Below are 27,731 nucleotides of genomic sequence, written 5' to 3'. Positions count from 1 at the left end.
CAGTGAACCCAAAGATTCAAACATACACTGAAAGGTCTTAGAAATGGAATGCACTTCGAGAAACAGAATATCCTGCCTCACCCCATATTCTGTGGGGGACCACTCTGTGCCTGGACCATTAAGCAGTAGACTGGTCAGCTCACATGTCAAGCAGGAAAGCTGGCAGAGAGAAGGCGTCAAATTCTCCACATAAGGGGCACTTGGGAGGCTCAAGTGAGCATCTACCTTTAGCTCAGGTCATGATCCTGGGGTCTTGGGAGCGAGTCCCACATTGGGCTCCCTGCAAGGAGCCTGCTTTTTCCCTCTATGTCTCTGCCTCTCTCTGTGTTTTTTATGAATAAACAAATAAAATCTAAAAAAAAAAAATTCTCCACACAAGAGAACTGGGAGAGCAGAGTAAGGCCCAGAGATTACCCAGCAAGTTAGGGTAGGTCAAACCTGAAGTCCTTCATGTTCTTGCACACACATTCATTCTCTGTGAGGCTGCTGCCAACAGGTCTGGCACCCAACTCAGCAACTCCATGCTGACACTCCCTCTTCTCTCCCGTTTTCTTTTCCTGGAAGCCAAATGACTACACACACACACACACACACACACACACCCCACAATTATAATTAAAACTTCCAAATAAGTATGAAAGTAGAGAGACTAGCATATATATTTCCCATGTACCCACATCCCAGCTTCAGCAGGTACCAACATATGCCAATCCTATGTCATTTATCTACCTTTTTTGTCTTTCCATTTTGGAGCAAGGGATTAAACTATTTGACACTTATATATATTCTACTTACTTTGGTTGTTTATTGTCCCTCTTTTCTCCTAACTAGAATGAAATAAACACGAAGGCAGCATTTTTTTTTTCCACTATTCAGTTCACTGCATTACTCTCAGAGCCCCTCCACAACAGGGCCTATCATGCAGCAGAGACTCAACAAATACTTGGTGACTGAGTACCTAAGTGAACGAATGAGTGTGCTTCCACACAGGCTCCTCCTGAGTGGCCTGCATGCTTCCATTTAGTGGGGCCATGTGTAGTCAACCATACTTCCCTTGTTCCCCTCAACTTTCCAGGCCCAGCTAGCAGAAGGAAAAGCAGTAATTATTCATCACAGGTAGTGTGGGCAAGTTTCTATTGCTGACAGGATCTTACAAACCAGTCCAATAAGCAACCAAGAAAGTTCAGATATGGGCAGCATTCCTAAAAGGCTACACAATGTGGCAAAGAATATTAAATGTATATTTTTGAACTATGTGTATATAGATATGTACATGTAGATGTGTATGTATATATATATCGTATATATATAATATATACAGTATTATGTACATATTATATATACTATATATATCCTATATATTTATGTGTGTGTGTGTGTGTGTGTAAGAGCAAGATCAAGCATATGTATAATACTCACATGCAACCACGAAACCTAGTCAGGTCGTTGTTTGGCTTCTCACACTCGATTACACTGGTGAACATCAAAGGATTAAATTCAGAGACCTATAACAAAAGCATGCATACATTAGAGAAATCTGGGCTCAGACTATTGCATTCTAAAAGGCACTTACTCTTCTGTTTCACATCCTCGTGGGGCGAAATCTGGGCTCAGACTATTGCATTCTAAAAGGCACTTACTCTTCTGTTTCACATCCTCGTGGGGCAGGGAAATTTCATGGAAGGAGTCTGCCCAATAACCCTCTGCAATAACCTTCTGCAGAATGCCAATATGCACTCAGAGCTTAGCTCATGCTTTCTCATTTTTATACTGAATGATAACTGATCATTATAGAATGTAATAGCAATTAGTAGAACAGTACTGGTGAGTAAGTGAGCTGGAAAGGATTATTGCTCTAATGAAAATAAGAGAATATGAGATAACCACAAAGGAAGCCACTAATGATTGAAAGGGACAAATGACTATTTTGAAACAGACCAGCATCTTCCAATTTCCTATACAGATTTAAAGAAGCAAATTCCATCTGGAAAATAGGAACTTACAATAAAATGACATTTCCCCAATGTGCACTAAAAATTTTGCATAGATACTTAATGAAATACATTTAAAAAACCAAAGTGTAAGCCAATAATTTCTTTATTATTCTACTTGATGAAAAATGGCAGCTCACTACAAAGTCTATCATTGAGAATTCTGCCACTGAGAGATGTAACAGTGTCATAAACTATATGACCAGATCAGGAGTAGAGAGAAGTAGAGGGGAGGGAGAGGGGAGGAAGAAAACCAGAGGGAAGTGCAGGGAATAGACCTTTAGTATAAATAACTATCATTAATGAATTCTTTAAAAAATTAGCTCTCACTGCTCAGGCTTGTCATTGTCTTTTCTCTACTAACTGTCACAACATGGTGAAAAATTGAACTGCCTTTGCTCACACAAGTAAATCCATCAAAAAAAGTGCAAGTGGTTAAAAATCACAGCAATGGCATATACACTGTTAATACCACCCCAGGTGATTATTACTCTACCACAACAGTGTAGTTTCCAGCACAGAATACAGCCATAAAGGTAATTATTCAAATGTCAGTTCTTACTGTTTTCCAGTGCATCGTGTAGATTAAAAAGAGAACTCACTGGATAATAGTAGCTTAATTCAATAGTTGAAATTAAAATGCCATTTTAAAAGGCTCATCTTGAAGTTAAATTAGCCATCAGCCCTGCTCCCCGTGAACTGAAATGGCCTCTGGCTCTATTTCTAGAGTGAGGCTATGTTTCAAGCTGCCTTGTGTTCATTTAAAGCCATGTGAAATATCTTGAAGCCAGTTGGTTGCCTTTTCCAAGGCAGATATCTGCAGGTGCAGTATCAAGGATAGCCACGAAGGGCCTGAGTTCCACAGCACGCAGGATTATTCTTGGCAGACAAGGAGGGTGCACTTAAAATACTATCTCTGTTTGTTATTCTTTCTCTCTAAAAAAAATGTAATGTGAGCGGCTCAGAAATGGTAGGACATTCCATCTCTGGATTTCAGCGCTGCATTCTTAATGTTCCATCAATAACAATGTGCCTTGGGGAATGTATACGTCCAGGGCACAGGTTACCTGGTTTCATCTGCCTCATCTGGAATTGGGGAGAATTTTGAGGATTTTTAGAATTGGAGGGATCTTCAGAGATTGTGATAATTGGATTGTGTAACCACCATTATCCCTGCCCACACCCCAGAATTCATATGTTGAAGTCCTAACCCCCAGAACCTCATAACGTGACCATATTTGACATAGTATCTTTAAGGAGATCATTAAGTTAAAATGAGGTCATTAGGGTGACCCCTAATATAATTTGACTGGTATCCTCATGAGAGGAAATTTGGAAAAAGACACAAACTGAAGGACAATCATAAAAAGAAAAAGGGAGGAGATGTGGCCAAGGAGGGGTTTCTCAGAGAAACCAACCCTGTGGAAGTGGGTTACAGTTCTTATAGTTCTGGAAGCCGGGAAGTGAAATTCTGTTGTTTAAGCCACTTAAGTCTATGGTATTTTGTTATGGCAGCCCTAGCACACTAATATAGAGACCACCTTTAAGATTCTCACTTAAAAGAGATTTCACATCCAGAGCACACTTTTTAGATGGGAAAATTCTAGTTATATTGATTGTTTCTGAGTAAACTAACAACATAATAATATCCCATTTAATAAATATATTATCTCCCCATTCACTCATCTACCCATCTGCTTCATTTCAAACCGGCCTCAAGGTCATGCCTTCAGCACCATCAGCCACCAAACTTTTGCCAACCCTGCCACCTGGAGCATGGACAGAGTAAAAGGATGCCAGCCCACCCTTCCATTCTGAGCTTGCTAATTCCATTAAAAAAAATATCCAGATACATAGTTGGAGAAGAGGAAAGTGTAGCTGATAATAACAGTTGCACAACAATGTGAATAAAATTAATGCCACAGAACTATACACTTAAAATGGTTACAATGATAAACTGTTTTATATACTTTATCATGACAAAAAGTTTTTTTTTTTAAAAAAAGCATATATAATGGGATCCCTGGGTGGCGCAGCGGTTTAGCGCCTGCCTTTGGCCCAGGGCGCAATCCTGGAGACCCGGGATCGAATCCCACGTCGGGCTCCCGGTGCATGGAGCCTGCTTCTCCCTCTGCCTATGTCTCTGTCTCTGTGTGTGTGTGTGTGACTATCATAAATAAATAAAAATTAAAAAAAAAATAAACTATTAAAAAAAGCATATATAAACATACATTGAGAATTGACTATGATGAAACGAATTACTCATCAAGTAGAACACAGCCCAGAAACCCAGGGATTTCAATAAAAATATGGAAAGCACCATGTTGTGTAAGTAATTCTTGGAGGCACAACTGCACCATAACATCTGCATCACCAATTACAATTTTTTGATAGCTTGCTAAACATCAGGCCTTGTGCTAAGTGCTATTCACCACCATTCATGACAGGGTTGATTTTCATGCCACCTTTAATTTAGGGTGATGAAGGACCATTCCTAAGGTCATGCCCAAGGTCAAGAGGCCTTCAAGTAACTGACGGCAGTTCCTCAGCCTCCCAGACATCCAGCTCAGCCACTGACACTGAGACTATTCTGCTTTACCAGGAAAAGATGACACTACGTTTAACAAGCCAGAAAGTGTATAATTAATTCTACAGAAAATTTCAAAGATATTTAGACGTATCTTCAAGTTTTAATATTTTTAAAAACATGCTTCCAATTAAATATATCTTGGTCTGATTGCTGATAGCCACCTCCTTCCCATCTTTGGCAATGCCTGTAGATGTGGAGCTCCCAGAGTTCACTCAAAAATGGAGTAAAGAAAATCAGGAGGCTTGGGATTAGCCCTTGTTCTGCAGTCTAATAGATATGAGCCTTTTAACAAGTCAAGAGAGAGCTTTCAGACTTGGATCTCCAAGGTCTCGGGAGCCCTACAAATCAACAATTCCACAGAATGCAGAGGTGATTCTCATTCACTGCCATGCTTGTGACAGCCTCAGTCCTGGGAGGTGCTGCAGAAGCATCATTACCTATAAGAGTGCTCATGTACATGCAGGTCCTCACACTGAAGCTGCTGGCCCTCTCCAGCACCACCACAGCATGCTGAACATCTCAGGCCAAGCGTAGCTGATGACATTCCAAACAAGTACCTTACTGGAAATAAAATGCTCATACTTTCTGCTGCTATACTCTGAATATTTCTCCAACTTCTTAGACAAAGGGATTTGATCTTACCTGAAAAGGAGGAGGCAGAGCAGTGATACGAGAGAGAGAGTTCTGCCCTTGAACTTGCATTTTTGTTCAAAACTGCAGCAGCCAAGAGCATTATGAACCAAGTCATTCCAGGAAATGGTCCCTCCTTCAGATGCCCAGTGCTCACCTCACCCTTATGCTCAGCAACCACCCCCATGCAGGTATCTCTCTCTGCAGGTGCTGTGTCCCCCTGTTCAACCACATGGGGGAGGCATGACGCCTAATTGAGCAGTACCCAGATTATTCACTAAATGGAAGGCTTGGTTCACGGGGGATACTTTGTTACCAATCTTATAGTTCACATTTGCACTAAATGAATTCCTGTTTAGTAAAAGTGAAAGTGCACTTCCTCCACCCTAAAACATAAGCAGTGATATCTAAAAGAATATTTTCAGTCCATTAAAGTAGACACAATTATATTTTATCATAAGAAGAGTGAAATGAACCAGTTGACACTGCTTTGAAAATGGGATAAGCACATTTTCCAGAGACCCCACCAGCTCTCCATGTACAGATTTCAGAGTGAGGCTGTCTGTCTTGGTCTCTGGATGACATGGTGCCAAAGAAGCCTGGTGAGAGAATGTACAGAGAGCAACAAGCAGTGACAAGACACAGAGAACTCCTATGTTCCTTCTGTCCTGAAAATGTCCTTTGTGCCATCTGTCATGATGCTCCTGGTTACAAGGGACTCAGGATTTTCCCTCTACTTCCAGCCTCAACATCACCACCCCACATTGGCCTTCAAATGCTAATTACCCTGGGCACCTGGGTGGCTCAACTGGTTGAGCATCCAAGTCTTGTTTCTGGTTCAGGTCATGATCTCAGGATGGTGAGACTCAGCCCCAAGTCAGGCTCCCCACTCAGGGGGGAGTCTGCTTCTCTTCCTCCCCTTTCTTTCTGCAACGCGCCCCCCCCCCCCTCAACATGCACTCACACTCTCTCTATATATATAAAATAAATACATCTTTACAAAAAACTTTTACAAAGGCCGATTACTCTGTATTAGCTGCTGCCATACAGAATGAAATTCACATCCAATACAGCAGCCAGGCTCTGCCCAGGATTGGCTGCCACCCCTCCCACCTCCTATTCCTGCCACTTGGGATGTCCTGGAGAGGCTCAGACCTTTCTGCATGGCTTCCTTTGCCCTCCCACACTCCTCCACTTGCTTAACTGCCTCCTGCATTTCAAGAAGTGACAGCCTCCTGCCCTAGGTAGGATAGGCAGGTGCCATTGCTTTGAGCTTGCTGACTTCATCCATGCCTCGCTAGACTTCTGGTTCTCTGAGAACAGGACCTTTATCCCCTCCAGACTAGTACAGAGCCTGATGTACACATGGCCCAGGGGGATGGGTGCTTATTTTGCAAGGATCTCATATACTACAAATTTCCAAATAGACCTAGCGTTCCATGCTAGGCTCTTGGGGCCTAGAACCTCTTCCTGCCTGGTGTTCCCTCATCTGATGCTAAGAGGCTGGTAGGGCTTCTCTGTATTTCAGAAACTCAGTCCCTCTCTGGTACAAATGCATTTCATTTAGTAGCAATGTAAAAGAATTTCTTCACAGTCTTTAATCTAGCTGCTTATTTATTAACAAAGGGTGGACAGTATCTGAATTAACTTAGGCAAAGCATTTTACCTTACATTAATGGAATAATTACTCTAACTTTTGTTCTGCATTTTTAATCCAATTTGTATTTACCACATAGCTTTCAGTGCTGTGGAATTCAAAGGAAGGTGGATAGCCCAATACTGCAGAAGCAGATGAATGAATGAATGAATTTACTTACTTACTACAAACGTTGTATTGCCAAATAAATATATTTTCAAATAGTTAACCTGAAATGGGAAAGAAATAGTCTGTCTTGTCCACCAATGTGTCCCCTTGGCACACAGTCGGTATTTAATCAATCAAAAAATAAAAGTCTCAATGAAATTGTAGGCATTCTGGCACTGGTAGCAGGAGATATCAAACATTTAAGGAGCCTTAAATCAAAGTAATCTCTCTTCTAATCACTTTCATAGACTCATTGTTTCACTGGGAGTTTATGCCTTGATACAAATGATCATAAAACACATTTAAATAACCATTTACTCTATGGTTGCAGTAGTTGTGACTGTTATCCAATGTGTCCTAAATATAGAAGTGCTTAGGTAGGCTGGTGCCGTAGCCCATGATGAAGCACTGGATGTAGTGCAACTCATGACAGTTTCTCTAATAACTGCCACACTCCTTCCTGCTGCCACCGTCCTCTCTAGGGAAACAAAGCTGACTAGGAAGGACCATGGGAGGGGCATAAGGGCCTCAGCAAGCCTTACAGGAGGCTTCTGGAAGCTCAAAGCTTTTGACAGTGCATACAAAAACTGATCAAGGGGTATCTAATTTGCTGCCTTCTTTTTCTAATTGCAAATTTTCCTGTCCTAACTACAAGAATCAGGTGGCCCTCTCTTTGTTTGAAAGTAGAAAGCCAGCCTTATCCTCTTTGACTCTGACTTGAAAGTGGAGGAGCAACCCCTCCCTTCCTTTCCCTGCCTTTTCATCCTTTGTTCCTTGCCTCCTTGCTGTTTCATACTCAAAAAGCCCTCAAGGTTTAGTTTAGATGGTGGCAAAATTCAAAGGCCCAGAGTTCTGGGTTTGAGCCTAACTTCTCAAAATCAAAACACTTTCTTTCTCTCACAGCTACAAATGCTTCTTGCTGCCTTCATGGGCTGTGATTGCCAGCAGAGCTCCACGTTTTCTTTTATCAAATGCGTTAAGAGTATCTAAGGACAGGCTATGCAACCAGACAGCAAGCAGCAGGAGTTGTTTTATAGAAAACCAACTTCAAAACCTAAATGAGAGTTGTATTTTAAAATAGCCCTCTTAAAAGAATCTGTACTTGATCTAACAAGGTGCCACTGTACACAATATGTCTATAGCAATGCTGCTGAGCTAAATTTGCACTGCTAGGTTACAAGTCAGCCTGTCTCATAGCCATGAACCTCTTTGTCCTTCTTCCATCACTACAGGTGGGCATAATAGAATTTGCAAAGACAGGGCTGTGGGTATAAACCCATCAAGTTTTGGGGATCACTAAACAGACATCCTAACTGGAGATAAGGTGCTCTCCTCTCACCAGGCAGCACAGAAAGAACTAGAGACATCTATAATGAAGTAACCTCTGAGGGCGAGTCCCAGTGGTAACCATGTAGGAAAAAGTCATACAGCTACTGTTAAGAATAAAATCAGGATGGAAGACTTAAAAAAGAAGAGGTCAGTGAAGAAGTCCTTGCATTACCCTAGGGAATGACTCCGAGACCAAAATGACAGCAGGATTGTGAATGCTAAAGCACAACCAGATTAGCTCAGTCCTCAGATTCAAAAGGAAGATTGTCCAGCATTAAGGACTACGCAATTGGGACCAAACATCAGCTTGACAGCAAAAAGAAATATTGGGGAAATATTATAAACACCTTCACAAAGGTACCAGCAATTTAACAAGAAGGTAAAGAATAATCAAACCAAGATTCAATAGAGACAAAAAGTCCAGGGAGTTGAGACTGATCTTTGGGGCCTCTTTTCTTTTCTTTTTTTAAAATTTTTATTTATGTATGATAGTCACACACACACACACACACACACACACACAGAGAGAGAGGCAGAGACACAGGCAGAGGGAGAAGCAGGCTCCATGGGGCCTCTTTTCTCTCACAGTAGTCTACAGTTTCTGAAAGAGGTAGTTCAGAAATTGAGCAAAATTAGAGAAAATGTTTTAGAACCTCAACTAGCTTCCTATTGCTGCCATAACAAATTACTATAAACTTGGTGGCTTAAAATGATGTAAATATGTGACAGTTCTAGAGGTCAAAGGTTGGAAATAGGTCTCACTGGGCTAAAAGTGATGCATTCCTTCCAAAGGTTGCAAGAGAGAATCCATTGCCTTGCTTTTTCCAGCTTCCAGAGGCAGCCCATACTCCTGGACTTAGGGCTCCTTTCATTTTCAAAGTTAGCAGCAGGGAAACCAAGTCTTTTTTACACTGTATCACTGTGTACTCTTTCTTCTGCCTCCAAAGCCTCTTGTGATGATACTAGGCCCACCTCAATAATTCAGGATAATTAGGAATAATCTACCTCAAGGACCTTGATTATATTTCCCTTTGTCATGTAATATTACCTATTCTCAGGTTCGGAGAGTTAAGACACTGCCAGCTTCTAAGGGTTATTATTCTGCCTCCCATTGAACTCACCAACAGAAGGGCCTGATTGATAAACAGCTATGCCTTTTTAGAGGACCATGAACAACTGAACTGCAAAGAAAGAGTGAACTAAAAGAGTGAGCCTTTGTAGAAACTGCCACCCAAGCTTAAAATCAATTGGGTGACTCAGAATATCTCTACCCCTAAAATTGGATGAAAGCAATTCTGGATTGCTAGAACCTACAGATACCGGAACAAAATGAACAAAAGTCCTTTCTTAATGAAAAAAAAAAAAAAAAAAAAAAGGTAATCCTAGGCTTCACATTATTTATAAAAAACATAAATTTCCAGAGTGCTTGGATTGCTCAGTCAGTTAAACGTCCAATTCTTGGTTTTGGGTCAGGTCATGACTTGATTGGGATTGAGCCCCACATAAACTCTACACTCAGCAGACAGTCCCTGTGAAGATTATTCTCTCCCTCTGTCCCTCCCCCCACTCTCTTGCTCTCTAATAAATAAATAAATCTTTAAAAACAACAACAAATTTCCACGTAAAACTTCATACATGTACTCAAAGATAGGCACAAGAAGAAATAAGGCATCATGCAAAAAGAACCAACGCAAATAAGAATAGGAATAGGCTTATAGGAACTTTAAGTTATGATAATAACTGTATGTATGGTAATACATGCTTGCCATGATCAGGAAGCTAAAGATATTTTGGAAGAGTCAGAAACCTTAAAATGTGACCTGAGAAGTTTGGAAAAAACAAAACAAAACAAACCAACAACCTCCCCTCAAAACAAAACAAAACAAAAAAATTAGACCTGAAAAAAATCAAATTGCAAACTGAATGAATGGTTTAATAGCATATTTGGTAACCTGAAGAAAAAAAAAACTATTAAACTAGAAGAAAGGTCAGAAAAATTGTTTAGAATAAAGCACAGGGAGACCAAAATGTGGGAAACACAGCAGAGGGGGCAAAAGACAGAGAAGACTGAGAGGAAAGGCCAGTACATACATTTCTGGAGCCCCAGATATGAAGAAGAGAAAGAATTATGCAGGACCAATATTTGAAGAAGTAATAGCTGAGAATATCTGATTAAAAAAGCACCTACTCACAGATCCAAAAACCTGAAATGGGATAAATAGAGGGAAATTTTACCTAAGCACATGACATGAAAATGCTGAAAACCAAAAATGAAATCTTAAAAGGAAATTGAGAGCATTTGATACTGGTAAAACAGAACTAAATACTAAAACAAAAGACTAAATAGTGTTCTCCAAAGAGAAGGAAAAATGGCTCTGACCAAATGGTAAGAAGCAGAAAAGAATAAAGAGCAACAAAAATGGCCAATTATGAGGGTAAATATGAATGTGTGTTGTCTTAAATAATGATGATGTCTTAGGGGGTTCAAAAACAGCTACAATTATGACACATGACTACAAGAGCATATTAAGTTAGGGAATAAAAAAGAATTTTTTTTAAAGTCCTTGCATTATCTAGGAAAACAAAAATTAATGCGTATTAGATATGGATAAGTCAAAGATGCATGTTGTAATCACTAATGTAACAACTACAATGAGAGTAAAAGAGTGGGGGACGCCTGGGTGGCTCAGTGGTTGAGCATCTGCCTTCCGCTCAGGGCATGATCCTGTCGGGATCAAGTCTCACATTGGGATCCCTGCGAAGAGCCTGCTTCTCCCCCTGCCTATGTCTCTGCCTCTCTCTGTGCCTCTCATGAATAAGTAAATAAAATCTTAAAAAAAAAAAAGAGAGAAGAGAGTAAAGGAAGAATAATCTCTTGATCTAAAAGAAGGCAAAAATATAAAAGAAAAGAAGGCAAACATGGACAGAAAAAGAGAAACAAACCAGCCAGAAAAACAAAAATGAAAGAAGCTTCCTACTCAAATATACCAATATTAACATTAAAAGTAAATCAAATAGAATCATGAAGTGAAAATAAAGACTGTCAGAATTAAAAAAACAACAACAAAATGAGGCTTATCAGAAATAAACCTAAAAACTTAAAAATATTTCTAAAAATATAAAAAAAAAAAACCAAAGAACAACGTGAAAAGACAAAAGGGCTTATCTGACAAAGACTAACACAAAGAAACCTAGTATACCTGTATTAATATTAGCCAAAGTATTTTTAAATCTAAAAGCATTTCTATATATAAAAAGGGTTAATATGAAATGACAAAAAGTTTTATTCACTAGAAAAATAAATCAACATCTTAAAGGCCATATACAAAAGACCCATAGCTAATAACATCCTGTGCGGGAAAAACTGAGAGTCTTTCCCCTAAGATCAGGAACACAACAGGGACGTCCACTCTCACCACTGTTATTCAACACAGTACTAGGAGTCTTGCCCTCAGCAATCAGAAAACAAAAAGAAATAAAAGGCATCCAAATCAGTAATAATTAAGAGGTCAAACCTTCAATATTTGCAGATGACATGATACTCTGTATAGAAAACCTGAAAGATTCCACCAAAAACTAACAGAACTAATTCATGAACTCAGCAAAGTCACAGGATATAAATTGAACATACAGAAATCTGGCATTTCTATACACCAATAATGAAGCAGAAAAAGAAATCAAGGAATAGATTCCTCCCATTTGCAACTGCACCAAAACCAATATGATACCTAGTAATAAACCTAACTAAAGAGGTAAAAGATCTATACTCTGAAAACTACAGAACACTGATTAAAGAAATCGAAGAGGATCCAAGGAAATGGAAATGCATTCCGTGCTCATGGACTAGAAGAACAAACACTGTTAAAATGTTTATACTACCCAAAGTAATCTACAATGCAATTGCTATCAAAGTACCACCACCATTTTTCACTGAGCTTGAATAAACAATCCTAAAATTTGTATGGAACCACAAAAGATCCTGATAGGCAAAGCAATCCTGAAAAAGAAAAACAAAGCTAGAGGTATTACAATCCCCGACTTCAAGCTATATTACAAAGCTGTAATCATTAAGACAGTGTGGTACTGGCACAAAAACAGACTCATAGATCAATGGAACAGCACAGAGAATCCAGAAATGGACCCACAACTCTATCTAAGGTCAACTAATCTTTGACAAAACAAGAAAGAATATCCAATGGAAAAAAAACAGTCTCTTTAATAAATTGTGTTAGGAAAACTAGATAGCCACATTCAGAAGAATGAAATGGGGCCACTTTCTTACATCATACACAAAAATAAATTCAAAATGGATGAAAGACCTAACTGTGAGACAGGAAACCATCAAAACCCTAGAGGAGAGAACACAGGCCAAAACCTCTTTAACCTCAGCCATAGCAACTTCTTATTAAACATGTTGTCAGAGACAAGGGAAACAAAAGTAAAAATGAACTATTGGGACTTCATCAAGATAAAAGCTTCTGCACAACAAAGGAAACAGTCAACAAAAATAGGCAACCTACAGAATGAGAGAAGATATCTGCAAACAACATATCATATAAAGGGCTAGTATCTAAAATCTACGAAGAACTTATCATACTCAACATCCAAAAAACAAATAATCTAGTTACAAATGGGCAGAAGACATGAATAGACACTTATCCAAAGAAGATACCCAGATGACTAGCAGACACATGAAAAGATGCTCAACATCATACATTATCAGGGAGATACAAACCAAACCATGATGATATACTACCTTGTACCTGTCAGAATAGCTAAAATTAAGAACACAATAAACAACAGGTGTTGGCGAGAATGTGGAGAAAGGGGAACATTCTTGCATTGTTGGTGGGAATGCAAACTGGTGCAGTCACTCTGGAGAACAGTATGGAGGTTCCTCAAAACATTAAAAATAGAGCTACTCTACAACCCAGGAATTGCGCTACTAGATATTTAACCAAAGAATACAAACATACAGATTCGAAGGGGTACACACAGCCTTATGTTTATAGCAGCATTATCAACAACTGCCAAACTATGGAGAGAGCCCAAATGTCCATAGACTGATGAACAGATAAATAAGATGTAGTGTGTACACACACACACACACACACACACACAGACACACACACACTGGAATATTACTCAGCCATCAAAGAGCAAAATCTTGTCATTTGCAAAGACATGAATGGAGCCAGAGTATATTATGTTAAGTGAAATAAGTCTGAGAAAGACACATACCATATGATCTCACTCATCTATGGAATTTAAAAAAACAAAATAGATGAACATATGGGAAGGGAAGAGAATGGGAGAGAGAGAAATAAATCATAAAAGACTCTTAACAATAGAGAACAAACTAAGGGTGGATGGAGGGAAGAAGGTGGGGGGATGGGATAGCTGCATGAAAGGTACTAAGGAGGTCCCTTCTTTTTAAGATTTTATTTATTTATTTATGAGAGACACAGAAGGGGGGAGCAGAGACACAGGCAGAGGGAGATGCAGGCTCCAGGCAAGGAGCCTGATGTGAGACTCGATCCCAGATCTCCAGGATCACACCCTGGGATGAAGGTGGCACTAAACCGCTGAGCCACTCCGGCTGCCCCAAGGAGGGCACTTTTTGTGATGAATACTGGGTGTTGTAAATAACTACTGAATCACTGAATTCTACTTCAGAAACTAATATTACACTGTATGTTAACTAAGTAAAATTTAAATTATAAATAAAGGAAAATAAAAATACTTCTAAATTTACATCTTCTAATAACTTCAAATTATAGCTTGCAAAAATTAATGGAAACGTATGAGACACAATGAAATCCACAATCTTAATCAGGGGATTTTACTATCCTTTCTTATTATTTGGTAGAACAAATAGTCAAAACAACCAGAAAGGTACAGAAAATTTGAACATCACTTTTAACAAATTTAACCTGATGGACATATATAAAAACTGTACTCAACAACTATAGGATAGTCTTTTCAAGGGCACTCACAACATTTAGAAATACTGATCATATTCTGAGCCATAAAGCAAGTAATCAATTTCAAAAACATAATTCATATAGAACTTAATTAAACTAGAATTAAAAAAATAAGAAAATTTTTTTAAAAACCCATTTGCTCTGAAATTATGGAATACAATTCTAAAGGGTCAAAGAAAAAAGTCACAAGACAAACTGGGACATGTATTTATGAAAATTATATTAAATAGAATATGTATCAATCTGTGGGATAGTGCTTGCTTTTAGGGAAATTAAGAGCCTATTTGCATATATCAAAATATTAAATGATAAATTTAACAAAGTAGGCATTTGTTTCAAAATGAGAACACAGTAAATGAAATCTAAAAAAAAGTTAAAGGAATAATAAAATAACCCAAGAAAAAAACCAAATATAACAACTAACCCACCCTAGAAAGGCAGAGCTTGAAAAAAATGACTACAAATGATAAGCAACTGAAATAAAAAAGAAGATATTACTATAGATTCTATCTATAACTATTAAAAAGTTAAGAGTATTATATGAATAATTATATGCCAATAAATTTGAAAATTTAAAAAGGATTACTAGAGAAATACAAATTATTATAATTTACAGTAAAAAGATACACTTTATAGTTATTTACCTTTATTTTTTTAATTTTTATTTTTTAAAGATTTTATTTATTTATTCATGAGATACAGAGAGAGAGAGAGAGGCAGAGACACAGGCAGAGGGAGAAGCAGGCTCCCTGCAGGAGCCTGAGGTGGGACTCAATCCCGGGTCTCCAGGATCAGGCCCTGGGCCCAAGGTGGCGCTAACCCGCTGAGCCACCCAGGCTGCCCTAGTTATTTAACTTTAAATAAATTGAAAGATCACTTAATTCTTTCCTCAAAGAAAATTTCAAATTCAGTTGTTACCAATTAATTTTACTAAATATATTAGGTTTGAAATTTATGAATGTTGTATGAAGCCAATATGAACTTGATATAAAAACCTAAAAACATTTTAAAAACAAAATTACAAGCTTACCTCATTTATGAAAATATTCTTAATAAAACATTAGCAAACTAAGCCCAGCTATATATTAAAAGACAATATATTAGAAAGTGGATGCAATCCAAGAATTCAAAGTTGGTAAAAAAAAAATCAGTGTAATAAGCCATATAACCCCAAAAGGAAAAAAATAAATCATTTGATCACCTCAACTGAAGCAGAAAATACATTTAATACAATTAAACATCTCTTCATGATAATGCTTCCTTGCTAGGGAAGAAGAAAAAAAAAAAGGGATCATCCTTAGTCTGTAAAATATATTCAGCTATAGCCTAATGAAATATAGTATATAATGGTAAAATGTTCAAATTTTTCCCTTTAAGATTTGTATTTGGGGTGTCTAGGTGGCTTAGTCAGGTAAGCATCCATCTTGATCAGCTCAGGTCATGATCTCAGGGTCATGTGATTGAGGCCCACTTCGGGCTTCATGCTGGGCCCCACTGTCCCTTCCCCCCTAAAAAAAAAAAAAGATTGGTATCAGGGACAGAATAACTGATATCATCGTTTCTATTCAAGACTGAATTGGAGGTTCTTGCCATTGCAACTGGGTAAGAAAAAGAACCAAAACTATAATTGAAAAAGTAGAAATAATGCCATCATCATTTGCAAACAAAATGGCTATATATGTAAAAAATCTCAAATAAGCCTTCATAAAACTTGTCAGAATTAATAAATGGGTTTAGATTTCTGGATATAAGATCATCTACCATATTTCTATAGATTGTATATGCAAACATACATACATGCATACATATATATGTGTGCATGTGTGTGTATATTACATTTACTGCTTTGAAAATGCACATACATATTACATTTATATACACATTATAACAAGCTTACAAAATCATTTTGTAGGAATAAATCTAACAAGAATGTTCAAGTTCTTTATGTTGAAATTACAGAGTATTATTCAGAGAAATTAAAGGAAATACAATTAAGGGAGGATATATATATATATATATACATATATATAAATATAAACATATATATTTATGATTTAGGAGATTCAAAATTATAACTATCAACTGCTTTCTCTCCAAACTTACCTATATATTCAATACCATTACAATAAAAATCCCAACATCTTTGGGAACTAGACAAGTTCATCCCCCCAAAAATGGAAAGGTAAATGACCAAAAATAGCAGATACTTTTGAAAAGAATAGCAAAGTGAGAGGAAGATCTCTACCATGTATTAAGGCTTAATCAGAAAGCCAGAGTAGTTAAAACTGTAGTACTGGTATAAGGTTAGAGAAATAAACAGAAGAGAATAGGAGTCCTCCAGAGTCATGAATATATACGGTCACCTGATTTATGATAAGATGGCATAACTCTAGGAAAAGGATATCTTTCCAATAAATGATTTGGGGATAAATGGATATTTACATGGGGAAAGGAAATGAAACTTAATCTCATCTACAACAATCAATCCAGGTGGTCCTAACTGTGAAAGGAAAAACTATGAAGCTTTTAGAAAATTATCTTCATGATACCAGAATAAGGGAAGATTTATTAAATAGGCCTCCAGAGGAATTAATCATAAAGAAAAAGACCAATAAATTATCATATAGAACTATTAATAAGTTACCTTCATCAAAGGACACCATAAAGAGGGTGGAAAGGCAAGCCACAGAATAGAAGTAAATATCTGCACAGGACTTTGATAAGAGAGTATATAAAGAATTCCTAGAAAATAATTACAAAAAGATAGCTAACCTAGTGGAAAATTAGATAAAGGACATGAATAGGGATGTTACAAAAGACAGAATCTATGTGAGAAAAAAAATTTAAAGGTGTTCAATATCCTTGGTAATTAGAAAAATACAAATTAAACTACAATGAGATACTTCTACATATCCATCATATGACTACAATAAAAAAAAAAAGTACTGAGTACTAATGAGGAACTGGTACAAAGTAACTCTTACATATCAGTATTGAGTTCAACCCCTTTGGATGACTGGCACTGCCTATTTAAATAAAAAAAGGTGTGAGGGGCACCTGGGTGGCTCAGTGGTTGAGTGTCTGCCTTCCGCTCAGAGCGTGATCTTGGGGTCCAGGGATTGAGTCCTGCATTAGGCTCCCTGCAGGGAGTCTGCTTCTACCTCTGTGTATGTCTCTGCCTGTCTCTCTGTGTGTCATGAATAAATAAATAAAATTAAAGGAAAAAAAGAAATAAAAAAGATGTGGAAGTAGAGTGGCCCCTCCCTTTATTAATCACAGAGATCATTATGGGTGAATTAGTGTTTCTGGTCCCTTCACCTTTACACTATGGTTCTGGTTCCTGGAGGAGGAAAATGGGAGTGGAATGAATTAAATTTCCACTAGGAAACCATTCCATTACCTAAAGCCATAGTTACTATCTGTCATAGTTCAGGAACTCCTGAAAATCATGAATATAGAAGGTTGCCACTACATCACTAGGACAGGGAGAAGCATGTTTGAAATTTAGAGAATTTGCTAGGTCATCCCTGGTGCTTTCATAACTGGTGGCAATGAATGCACAGCTGTAGCAACCATCACCAACAAGAGGGCACAGTGGGGTCTGGGTCACCCCACCAAGCAGACCTAGACCAGATGGGCTGGTTGAGGTGGAGGGAACCTGAAATAGGTGGCAGAGGAGAGTGATCATGTATATTAATTATGGCCTCAGGACCAACAATTGTCTTATTTTAATTTTTCAAAAAAGACTCTAATGGCTTCCACTTAGAAATACTGATTGCTTACACCAAATCCTTTTCTCAGTGTGCTTCAAGACAACAATATGAATGACAGGGGTTTAAAAAAATTTTTAAAAAAGCTCAAGTAGAGGGAAGAAGAGATACCATTTGTTAACAGACTCCTGTTTCCCTACTTTCTCTTTGCACTCCCCATTCCTATCATACCCTATTTCTTTTTTTTTTAATTTTTAAATTTATTTATGATAGTCACAGAGAGAGAGAGAGAGAGAGAGAGAGAGGCAGAGACATAGGCAGAGGGAGAAGCAGGCTCCATGCACCGGGAGCCCGACGTGGGATTCGATCCCGGGTCTCCAGGATCGCGCCCTGGGCCAAAGGCAGGCGCCAAACCGCTGCGCCACCCAGGGATCCCCATACCCTATTTCTAAGTTAATTTCAGAACACATGGCTTCTATCATTTTTGTCCCATGCTCCACTCAGTGGCTCCTGCTCCCTAATAAATGAGGTATAAATGTCTCTACCTGACATCATTGCTTTGACAAAATGGTCCCCAACTGACCTTTTCTCCAGAAGTTTTGCCTGCTGCCATCTTCCATCTGTACACTAATCCACCTGGAGAACTCACTCTTTTCTATACACACCCAAGGCTTACTTGAAACCTTGTTCTTATTGAAGCTGTGTCCTATGCCAGGGAACGTTCTTTCAAGTGTTCCAATGTCCATATATCTCCTTAAGAGAAATAATGAGTGTGAAACTCTGCCAATTGTAAAGTACTATTCAAATGTGAAGTTTTTCTATACTAATGAAAGTATAGAGTCAATCAAAGAGTCACCTTTCAGGACTCTTAAATGTCATCTTCTACATGAAACAATTTTCTTCTATCCTTAACTTCTGAGTTCTCTTCCATCAAACTTCTAAGAGTTTTACTAACCCCTGCTTGGATGAAAGCAGTCTACGTACTTAACACTCCCCTGTGACTAAATGTTGTGAAGGCAGGCCCATCCTTGTCATGGGCATTCTCCTTGCAGACCTAAGTGCTTTGCTAGGAGAAGAGGTTGAGCATCCATAACTGAGTGAATTGAAAGACAAGTACAATATTGATGAGAAAAGCAGCCTCAACAAGGAAAGATTTCAAAACATAAAATTCAGGACTACAACTGCTGACAAAGATTTAGTAACAGAGACTGGACTTAATCTACAGTTAGAAATAATGAAAAATAGACAAAATATATAGAACAAACACATTCAAGACACTGAACATTTGGACAGTAACACCTGAGAGGGAAACAAAGGATGTGATCACTACATTCTCCCCAGATTACTGCTTTGAAAGACATTACAGGCCATGACAGAGGGAATGGGAACCCCATTGGCTGATTTCTCCAGTGAAGGAGCTGGACCCAAGAGTTTCAGTACAGAGCTGTAGTCTTTAGTATAGAGGACCAGACAGAAGTGCACAGAGAACCCCCGAAACCTTTACACAGTTCCCCTTGAGTATCCAGCAAAGATGACAAACACATGCATGTGAAAGAGTGACTACAGATGGGCAAGAATAATCTAAGGATTAGAAGGAGCTCTATTCTGGGTTCACACGCATCCTGCAACAGTGCCTGTTCCCAGGAAGCAGACTAGGAAAAGCCATAATTCAGGGACACTGGTGGACTACTCAGAATGGAAAATAATCAGCTCTAGTTGAGTACTGCTTAAATTACACTTAACAAACCAAACCATTTTCAGATACACAAGGGAAACTCAAGCTTAAGAATATTTATGAAAACACAAAAAGGGGCAGCACCCAATAATGAAAAATCCAAATATCTGGCAGGATAATAAAACCCATCAAGAGAAAAATTTAAAAAGTTAAAACTGATTCAAAAGAGATATGGATGTTAGAATTAGCAGAAGATGACATTAAAAGAGGAATTATAACTAGATTTCCTATGATCAAAATATAAGGAGGGATGGGGAAGTTTAGAAAAAGACACAAATTGAACTTCTAGTTATAAAAACTATAATGTTGGAGATGAATAATAAACCAGATGAGATGAATACCAGATTAAAAATTGCAAAAGAAAAGATGAACTTGAATTTTTTAAAAGTTTTATTTATTTGAGAGAGAGGAAAAGAGACACACACACTCACACACACAGAGAGAGAGAGCAAGCACACACATGCATGAGTGGGAGGAAGGTTAGAGGAAGAACATCTTCAAGCAGACTCCTTGTTGAGCATGGAGCCAGGAAGGGCTCAATCACACAACTCCTGAGATCATGACCTGAGCCAAAACCAAGAATTGGACATTTAACTGACAGAGCCACCCAGGTGCCCCAAAAAGATAGTTGAACTTAAAAGACAGCAACAGAGGCCATTCAAACTGAAATACAGAGAAAATGAAGAATCAAAAAGAAAAAGATCAGTGATTTATGGAGCAACTTCAAGAGGCTTAATACTGAAGTACTTGGAGTTCTTGAAGGAGAAGATATGAGAAAAAAAAAACTTGAATATTAATGGCTGAAAAGTTTCCAAACTTGATGAAAATCATAATCCTGCAGATCCAAGAATTCCAATTCTCAAAATGACAAAGGCAATTACAATGTTACATCATAGTCAATTGGCTCAAAACCAACAATTTGAAAAAATCTTAAGAGCAGCTGTGTTATATAAGGGCACCTGGGTGGCTCAGTCAGTTAAGTCTCTGATTCTTGGTTGCAGTTCAAGTCATGATCTTGAGGTCCTGGGATCAAGACCCATGTTGGGCTCTGTGCTCAGTGCGGAGTCTGCTTCAGATTCTTTCCCTCTGCCCCCTCCTCTACTCTCTCTCTCTCAAATAAATAAATAAATCTTTTAAATTTTTTTTAAGTACAACTGTGTTATATACAAAGGTACAAAAATAAGGATGGTGGCAGACTTCTCACTGGAAACTACGTAAGCAAAAAGACAGGTGAGCAACATCTTCAAAGCGCTGAAAGACAAGATGCTGTCAACCTAGAATCCATATCCAAAATGGATATATTTAAAAAAAAAAAAGCAATATAACGATGTTTTCATATACACAAAAGCTGAAAAAAATCATCACTAAAAGAACCACACACTACCAGGAATCTCTTTATTTATATGAATCTCTTTAATATATGTATAAATACAAAGAACAGCAAGATATTATAGTATTTCATACACATAAAATAGTACAAAGGCTGCAAGACTGCCAAAAAAGAAATGGAAGCATACCACTGCAAAGTTCTTTTGAAATATGTGAAGTGGAATAGTATCACTTGAGACAGACTAAAGATGTATCCTATAAACCCTGAAGTAATTATAAAAATAGCAAAACAAAGAATTCTAGCTAATTAGACAAAGAAGAGAACATAAATAGAACAAAGATGAGAAAGCAAATATCAAGGTTACAGACTTAAGTATGTCAGTAATCATATTAAATGCAAAACCTTTAAATAATTCAGAGGCAGAGATTATGAAAAAGTATTTTAAAAAAAGGCAAGACCCAACTTTATGCTGTTTATAAGAAAAATGGACATCAAAAACAAAGTCACAGGTTTAAAAATAAAGGATGGGCATGTTAAAACTACTCAAAAGAAAGCTGGAGTGGACAGAATAAATTTTAGCTCAAAGAGTATTGCCAGGGATGAGGAAGGTCATCTCATAGGGAGAAAAGAGTCAAAATGCACCCCCCCCCCCAATGAATTTTCAAAATAAATGAAGCAAAATTTATAGATATCCAAAGAGAAATGGACAAATCCACAAATATACTCAGAGGTTTCAGTAGCTCTTTACAATAATTCATAGAAGAAATAGGCATAAAGTTAGCGAGGACACAGAAGACTTGAACAACACCATGAAACAGAATGACTTGCTTGAAATTTATAGAACATTCCACCCAACAAAAGCAAAATTCACAATATTCTCAAAAGAGCATTTAATAAAGAGGGACCATATTTTAGATAATAAAATAAGTATGAATAAATTTAACATAGTTAAGTCATACAAAGTATGTTTTCTGACCACTGCAGAATTAAGTTAGAAATCAATAACAAAGATCCCTGGAAAATGTCCAAATATTTGAAAACAAAATTAACACATTTCTATGGGTCAAAAAGAATTCAAAAAGGAAAGTTTTTTTGTAATGAATGAAAATGAGAACACAAATATGTAGGATTCCTTTAAAGCAGAACATAGAAGGAAATTTAAAGCACTAAGTTCATGTATTAGAAATGAAGAATGGTCTCAAGTCAATGATCTCAGATTTAACCTTAAAAAATTAGAAAAGAAGAATAAACTAAATTCAAAGTGAGCAAAACAAAGTGATGAAGATCAAATTGGAAATCAATGACACAGAAAACAGAAAAAAAATCAATGAAATCAAACACTTTCTCTTTGAGAACATCAATAAAACTGATAAACCTCTAGCCAGACAGATAAGAGAGACAGAGAGAGAGAGAAAGAGAGAGAGAGAGAGAGAAAGTTACCAATATTAGGACAGAGTATGAACAAACACTGCCAATAAATTCAACGAATTGGATGAAAAAGGAAAAACTCCTTAAAAGACACACTGCCAATCTCACTGAAGAAAAAAACAGATAACTAATCAGCCCTGTGTCTACTAAGAAACTGACATTTGATATAATGCTATATATAGAAAGTCTCAAAGAATCTTGAAGAAAGTACTATAGTTAATAAATTCAGCAAAGTTGCAGGATACAAGACCAACACACAAAGATCAGCTGTTTCAGTCCATTAAAAATGAATACTCTGGAAATTTATAAAGCTATTCTGTTTACAACAGTATCCAAAAAGATAAAATATCTGGTCATAAATTTAACCAAGGAGGTGAAAGACTTGTACATTGAAAACTATAAAATATGGCTGAAAGAAATTAACTAAATAAATGAAAAGACATCATCTGTTCATGAACTGGCAGACTTAATATTGTTAAGACATCAGCACTACCCAAAGTGAACTACAGATATAATTCAATCTCTGTCAAAATCACAACAGCCTTTTTTTTTTTTTTCCAGAAATGGAAGACAATCCTCAAATTCATGAAATAGAGAAGCTGGACAACTCATATGTCCTAATTTCAAAACTTACCACAAAGCTACAGCAATCAAAACATTGTAGTACTCCCATAAAGATAGACAAACCAAAGGAATAGAGAGCCCAGAAATAAACCCTCACACATGAAGTCAAATGATTTTTGAAGACCACTCAATGGGGGAAAAAAAGTTTCTTCAACAGATGTGCTGGGACAACTGGATATCCCCATGCTAAAAAGTTGCACCCCTACCTCATACCAGGTATAAAAATTAACTCAAAATGATCTAAATATAAGGACTCAGACATATAATTCTTAAAAGAAAACATGGGGGTAAATCTTTCTGACCTTGGACTAGGCAATGGATTCTTTTTTTTTTTTTTTTTAAAGATTTTATTTATTTATTCATGAGAGACACAGAGAGATAGAGAGAGACAGAGGCACAGGCAGAGGGAGAAGCAGGCTCCATGCAGGGAGTCTGACATGGGACTCGATCCCAGAACTCCAGGATCATGACCTGAGCCGAAGGCTGACGCTCAACAACTGAGCCACCCAGGTGTCCCGGCAATGGATTCTTAAATGTGGTAACAAAAGCACAAGCAACAGAAGAAAAAAAAACATTAAATCAACTTTATGAAAATTTAAAAAACTTGCAAATGAAATGACATTATGATTAAAGTGAAAAGATAGCCTAGGGAATGAAAGAAAGTATCTGCAATAATATACCTAATAAAGGTTTAATGTCCAAAATATATATAGAATGCTTACAAGTCAAAACCAAAAGACAATCACCTATTTAAAAAATGAGTAAAGAAATTGAACAAAAAAATCTACCCAAATAATATATACAAATGGCCAAAAAGCATATGAAAAGATGCCTAATATCTTCAATCATCAAGAAAATGGAAACCAAAATCACAATGAAATATCACTTCACGGGCTGCCTGGGTGGCTCAGCGGTTTAGCACCGCCTTCGGCCCAGGGCCTGATCCTGGAGTCCCGGGACTGAGTCCCACGTCAGGCTCCCTGCATGGAGCTTGCTTCTCCCTCTGCCTGTGTCTCTGCCTGTGTGTGTGTGTGTGTGTGTGTGTGTGTGTGTGTGTGTCTCTCATGAATAAATAAAAACTTAAAAGAAATGCCACTTTACACCTACTAGGATGGCTTTTAAAAAAAAGGAAAATAATAAGTGTTGAAAAGGATCTAAAGAAACTGAAGAAAACACTCATACTTCATTCTTTAGAAACTAAAGAAATACTCATACAATGGCTGGTGCGAATGTAAAATGTGCAGCCACTGTGGAAAAGAGTTTGGTAATTCCTTGGATAGTTAAACACAGAATAACCACATCACCCAGCAATTCTACTTCTAAGTATAAAACCAAAGAACTGAAAACAGAGGCTCAAAGAGATACTTGTACACCAATGTGCACTGTAACATCATTCACAATAGCCAAAAGTGGAAACAATCCAAGTGTCCATCAAGAAAGGGAAAGGAGAGAAAATGAGTGAAAATATCAGTGAGGTTGACAAAACAAGAGAGACACCTAACTCTGGGAAATGAACAAGGGGTAGTGGAAGGGGAGGTGGGCAGGGGGTTGGGGTGACTGGGTGATGGGCACTGAGGGGGGCACTTGGCGGGATGAGCACTGGGTGTTATGCTATATGTTGGCAAATTGAACTCCAATTAAAAAAGATTAAAAAAAAAGAAATGAATGGATAAAATATGGTAGAGCCATTCAATGGAATATTATTAGGCCATAAAAGGAATAAAGTTCTGATACATGCTACAAACATGGATGAAACTCGAAACATAAGTGGTAAATGAAATAAGTGACACTAAAGGACAAATATTATTCCATTTATATGAAATTCCTAGAATAGGCCCATTCATGGAGACAGGAAGTAGAGAAAAGGTTGCCAGGGGCTAGGGATCTAGGAGGTTATAGCTTCATGGTTAGAGAGTTCTATTTGGGTTAATGAAAAGTTCTGGAAATCAATAGTGGCAATGGTTGTACACTAATATGAATAAAATTAATGCTGTTAAATTATACATTTAAAGTGGTAAACAATCTAAATTTACATTATATATATTTTACAATGATTAAAATAAAAACACTGGTTGATGACTCACCATATCAGTTATTGTTGAGGATGTAGAGAAACCAGAACTCTCATACATGCTAGTGGAAATGCAAAATTATGCCGCCAATCTGGAAAGCAATTGGCAGTTCTTAATAAAACTAACCTACCATATAATCCAGCTATGCCACTCCTGGGTATTTTATTTATCCAAGAGAAATTATAAGCCTATTTCCATACAAAGATCTACACATGAATTTTCACAGCACCTTTATTTATAATAGCCAAAAACTACAAACAATCCAAATGCCTATCAATAGATAAATGTATTGAGATATAGTTGACATATAGCTACATAAAGGAGTATTAATAGCAATGAAAACAAACAAATTACTCATATACAACAATTAGGATGAATCTCAAAATCTTTGTACCAAGAGATAAAGACCAGACGAAAAAAAGTATACTACAAATCTCTAGAAAATCCAAAATAATCTACAGTGACTAAAAGATCAATGGCTCAGGGAACGGTGGGAGAAAGGCTTTATAAACTTTTTGGGGTAAGGACATGTTCACTAACTTGGTTGTGGTGACAGTTACCCTAGAGTGTACACGTTAAAACTCATCAAACTGTCCATTTGAAATATGTGCAGCTTACTGTATGTCGACTGTACCTCAGTGGAGCAGTTATATCAATAAAAGGGCAGATGAAGTTTGCAACTGATAATTAACTACAGAAAGGTTTTTTTTTCCCCCACTAGTGGTACGTTAATTTTCCCTTTGTATTTTTTGAATGGGTCTTAACAGAGAAGCTAAAAACAAATGCTTAATAAATTGCCTGTTCTTTAGGAACTATATAGTCATGTGACTTCTCCAAGGCTATTTTCACCTTAGGAAAAGAGACACTTTGTTTTCTTCTTACCTTCCTCCCTTCCCTCCTCCCTACTTCCCTTCCTCTCTCTCTTCTTCCCGCCCTCCGTTCTTCCCTCCTTCCTTCCTTCTACATTCAATCAATATTTATTCAGTACCTACTAATTATCAGGCATTATTCTAGACATTGAGAATAAAGTCATAGAGAATATAAATATAAAATTTACATAAATTTATATAAATATAAATATATAATGAATATATAAATATTCATTGAGCTTATATTTGAGTGGGAGAAGACAGACAATAAAAATAAATAAATATAATATGTGATATATTGTTTGAGAAGAATTATTATGAGGAAAAAATAAGGCAGAAAATGGCCAATAAGGCAGAGCCTGGCCAAGGAAAAAGTAAAGTCTGCTTTTCATGAGAAAGTCACAGAAATAATCACAGAAAGAAAGAAAACATTTAAGTGAAGACCTAAAGGGGGTGAGTCAGGTCAGCCATACAGAGAACTGGGGAATGAGCATTGCAGAGAGAACCAGCAAGCTCAAAGCCTCTGAGGCAGAACCATGCTGGCTTCTGGGGAAACAGCAAGAAGGCCAATGTGGACAAATGAGAAGAAAGCAAGGAGGACAGTAGTAAAAGACTATGTCTGAGATGATAGGGGAAGATCATACAGAGCTAGTGAGCCATTATTGACTTTGACACTGAGTGAGAGAGGAAGCCACTGGAGGGTTGAAGAGGAGGCTGGGTAGGTAAGGGGCAGAGGCTGGGTTGGCTGAAGGCAAGGTGGGGGAAGCATAGAAGCAAGAGGGGTAGTTAGTATGGAGGGCAGTACAGTAACCCAAGCAAAAAACAATGCTGGCTTGGTCCAAATAGGAAGAAGAGGAGAGTCAGTGCTTTTGGCAGGAATAAGCTGGAGGATGAAGCATCCAATAACTGAAATGCGGAAAATTGTAATGAAATACTTTTGCGGGGGAAAAACTGAGTTCAATTTTACATGGATTGTATTTGAAGTCAAATACAAATCATCATCTCCTTTAATGGGATTAGTAAGGAAGAACAGAGAAAGAGGTGACTCATCTGAAAGTGAAATGAGGTCAAGAATGATCACTGTTGAAAAAGAAATTGATTAGGATTGGGTGATCCAGACAGAAGACCATGCACGTGAAGCCATCAGGTTACTGTTACAGAGTGGCCAACACAAAGGCACCAAGACCGGCGAGGAGCTCTACATGGGGCTCTGTTGTGCAAGAGGAGTGAATCTTTGGTATTCACACAAGAGCATTCTAGCTAGGTGCCAGTAGAGGTCTGTGGCTACAGAGATGAAGAAGAATGGGAAAATTCAGGCACGTTTAGGAGGTGAAAATGAACAACACTTGGTTCAACGCTGTAAGTGAACAAATCTAGGATAATATACTAAGTTTTACTAAGGTAAAACTCAGAAATAGTTACAATGCCAGATTTTTTTCAAAAAGCAAAAATAAGAAATGCAATTAATTCTTGATAATTCTAATGAATGTTTCTTTAAAATCCAGGGACATGGTGCAGTATTTTAAGTTGCATGTGTAATGCCAGAATACCTAAATAGAAAGGGCAGCATCTAGAAACTATTGCATTTATTTATGTATATATGCATATATTAGGGCATGAGAAATATCACAAAGG

The 27,731-nt window shown here is 37.5% G+C and overlaps 1 protein-coding gene across 1 annotated transcript in view; it reads right to left on the bottom strand.

Moving 5' to 3' along the window:
• ATP10A (ATPase phospholipid transporting 10A (putative)) overlaps positions 1-27,731 on the bottom strand; it is a gene marked incomplete at its 5' end in the record, with an annotated part of 187,782 nt that overhangs the window by 56,193 nt on the left and 103,858 nt on the right. The window contains one exon of the mRNA XM_038533681.1: positions 1,420-1,505. Within this exon, the coding sequence (XP_038389609.1) occupies positions 1,420-1,505 (86 nt within the window). The remainder of the gene's footprint in view (positions 1-1,419; positions 1,506-27,731) is intronic.

Source organism: Canis lupus, chromosome 3 (genome assembly GCF_011100685.1).
Source record: "Canis lupus familiaris isolate Mischka breed German Shepherd chromosome 3, alternate assembly UU_Cfam_GSD_1.0, whole genome shotgun sequence".
NCBI lineage: Eukaryota > Metazoa > Chordata > Mammalia > Carnivora > Canidae > Canis > Canis lupus.
The sequence above is the reverse complement of the archived record's forward strand: the minus strand, read 5'-3'. Positions and strand labels throughout refer to the sequence as shown.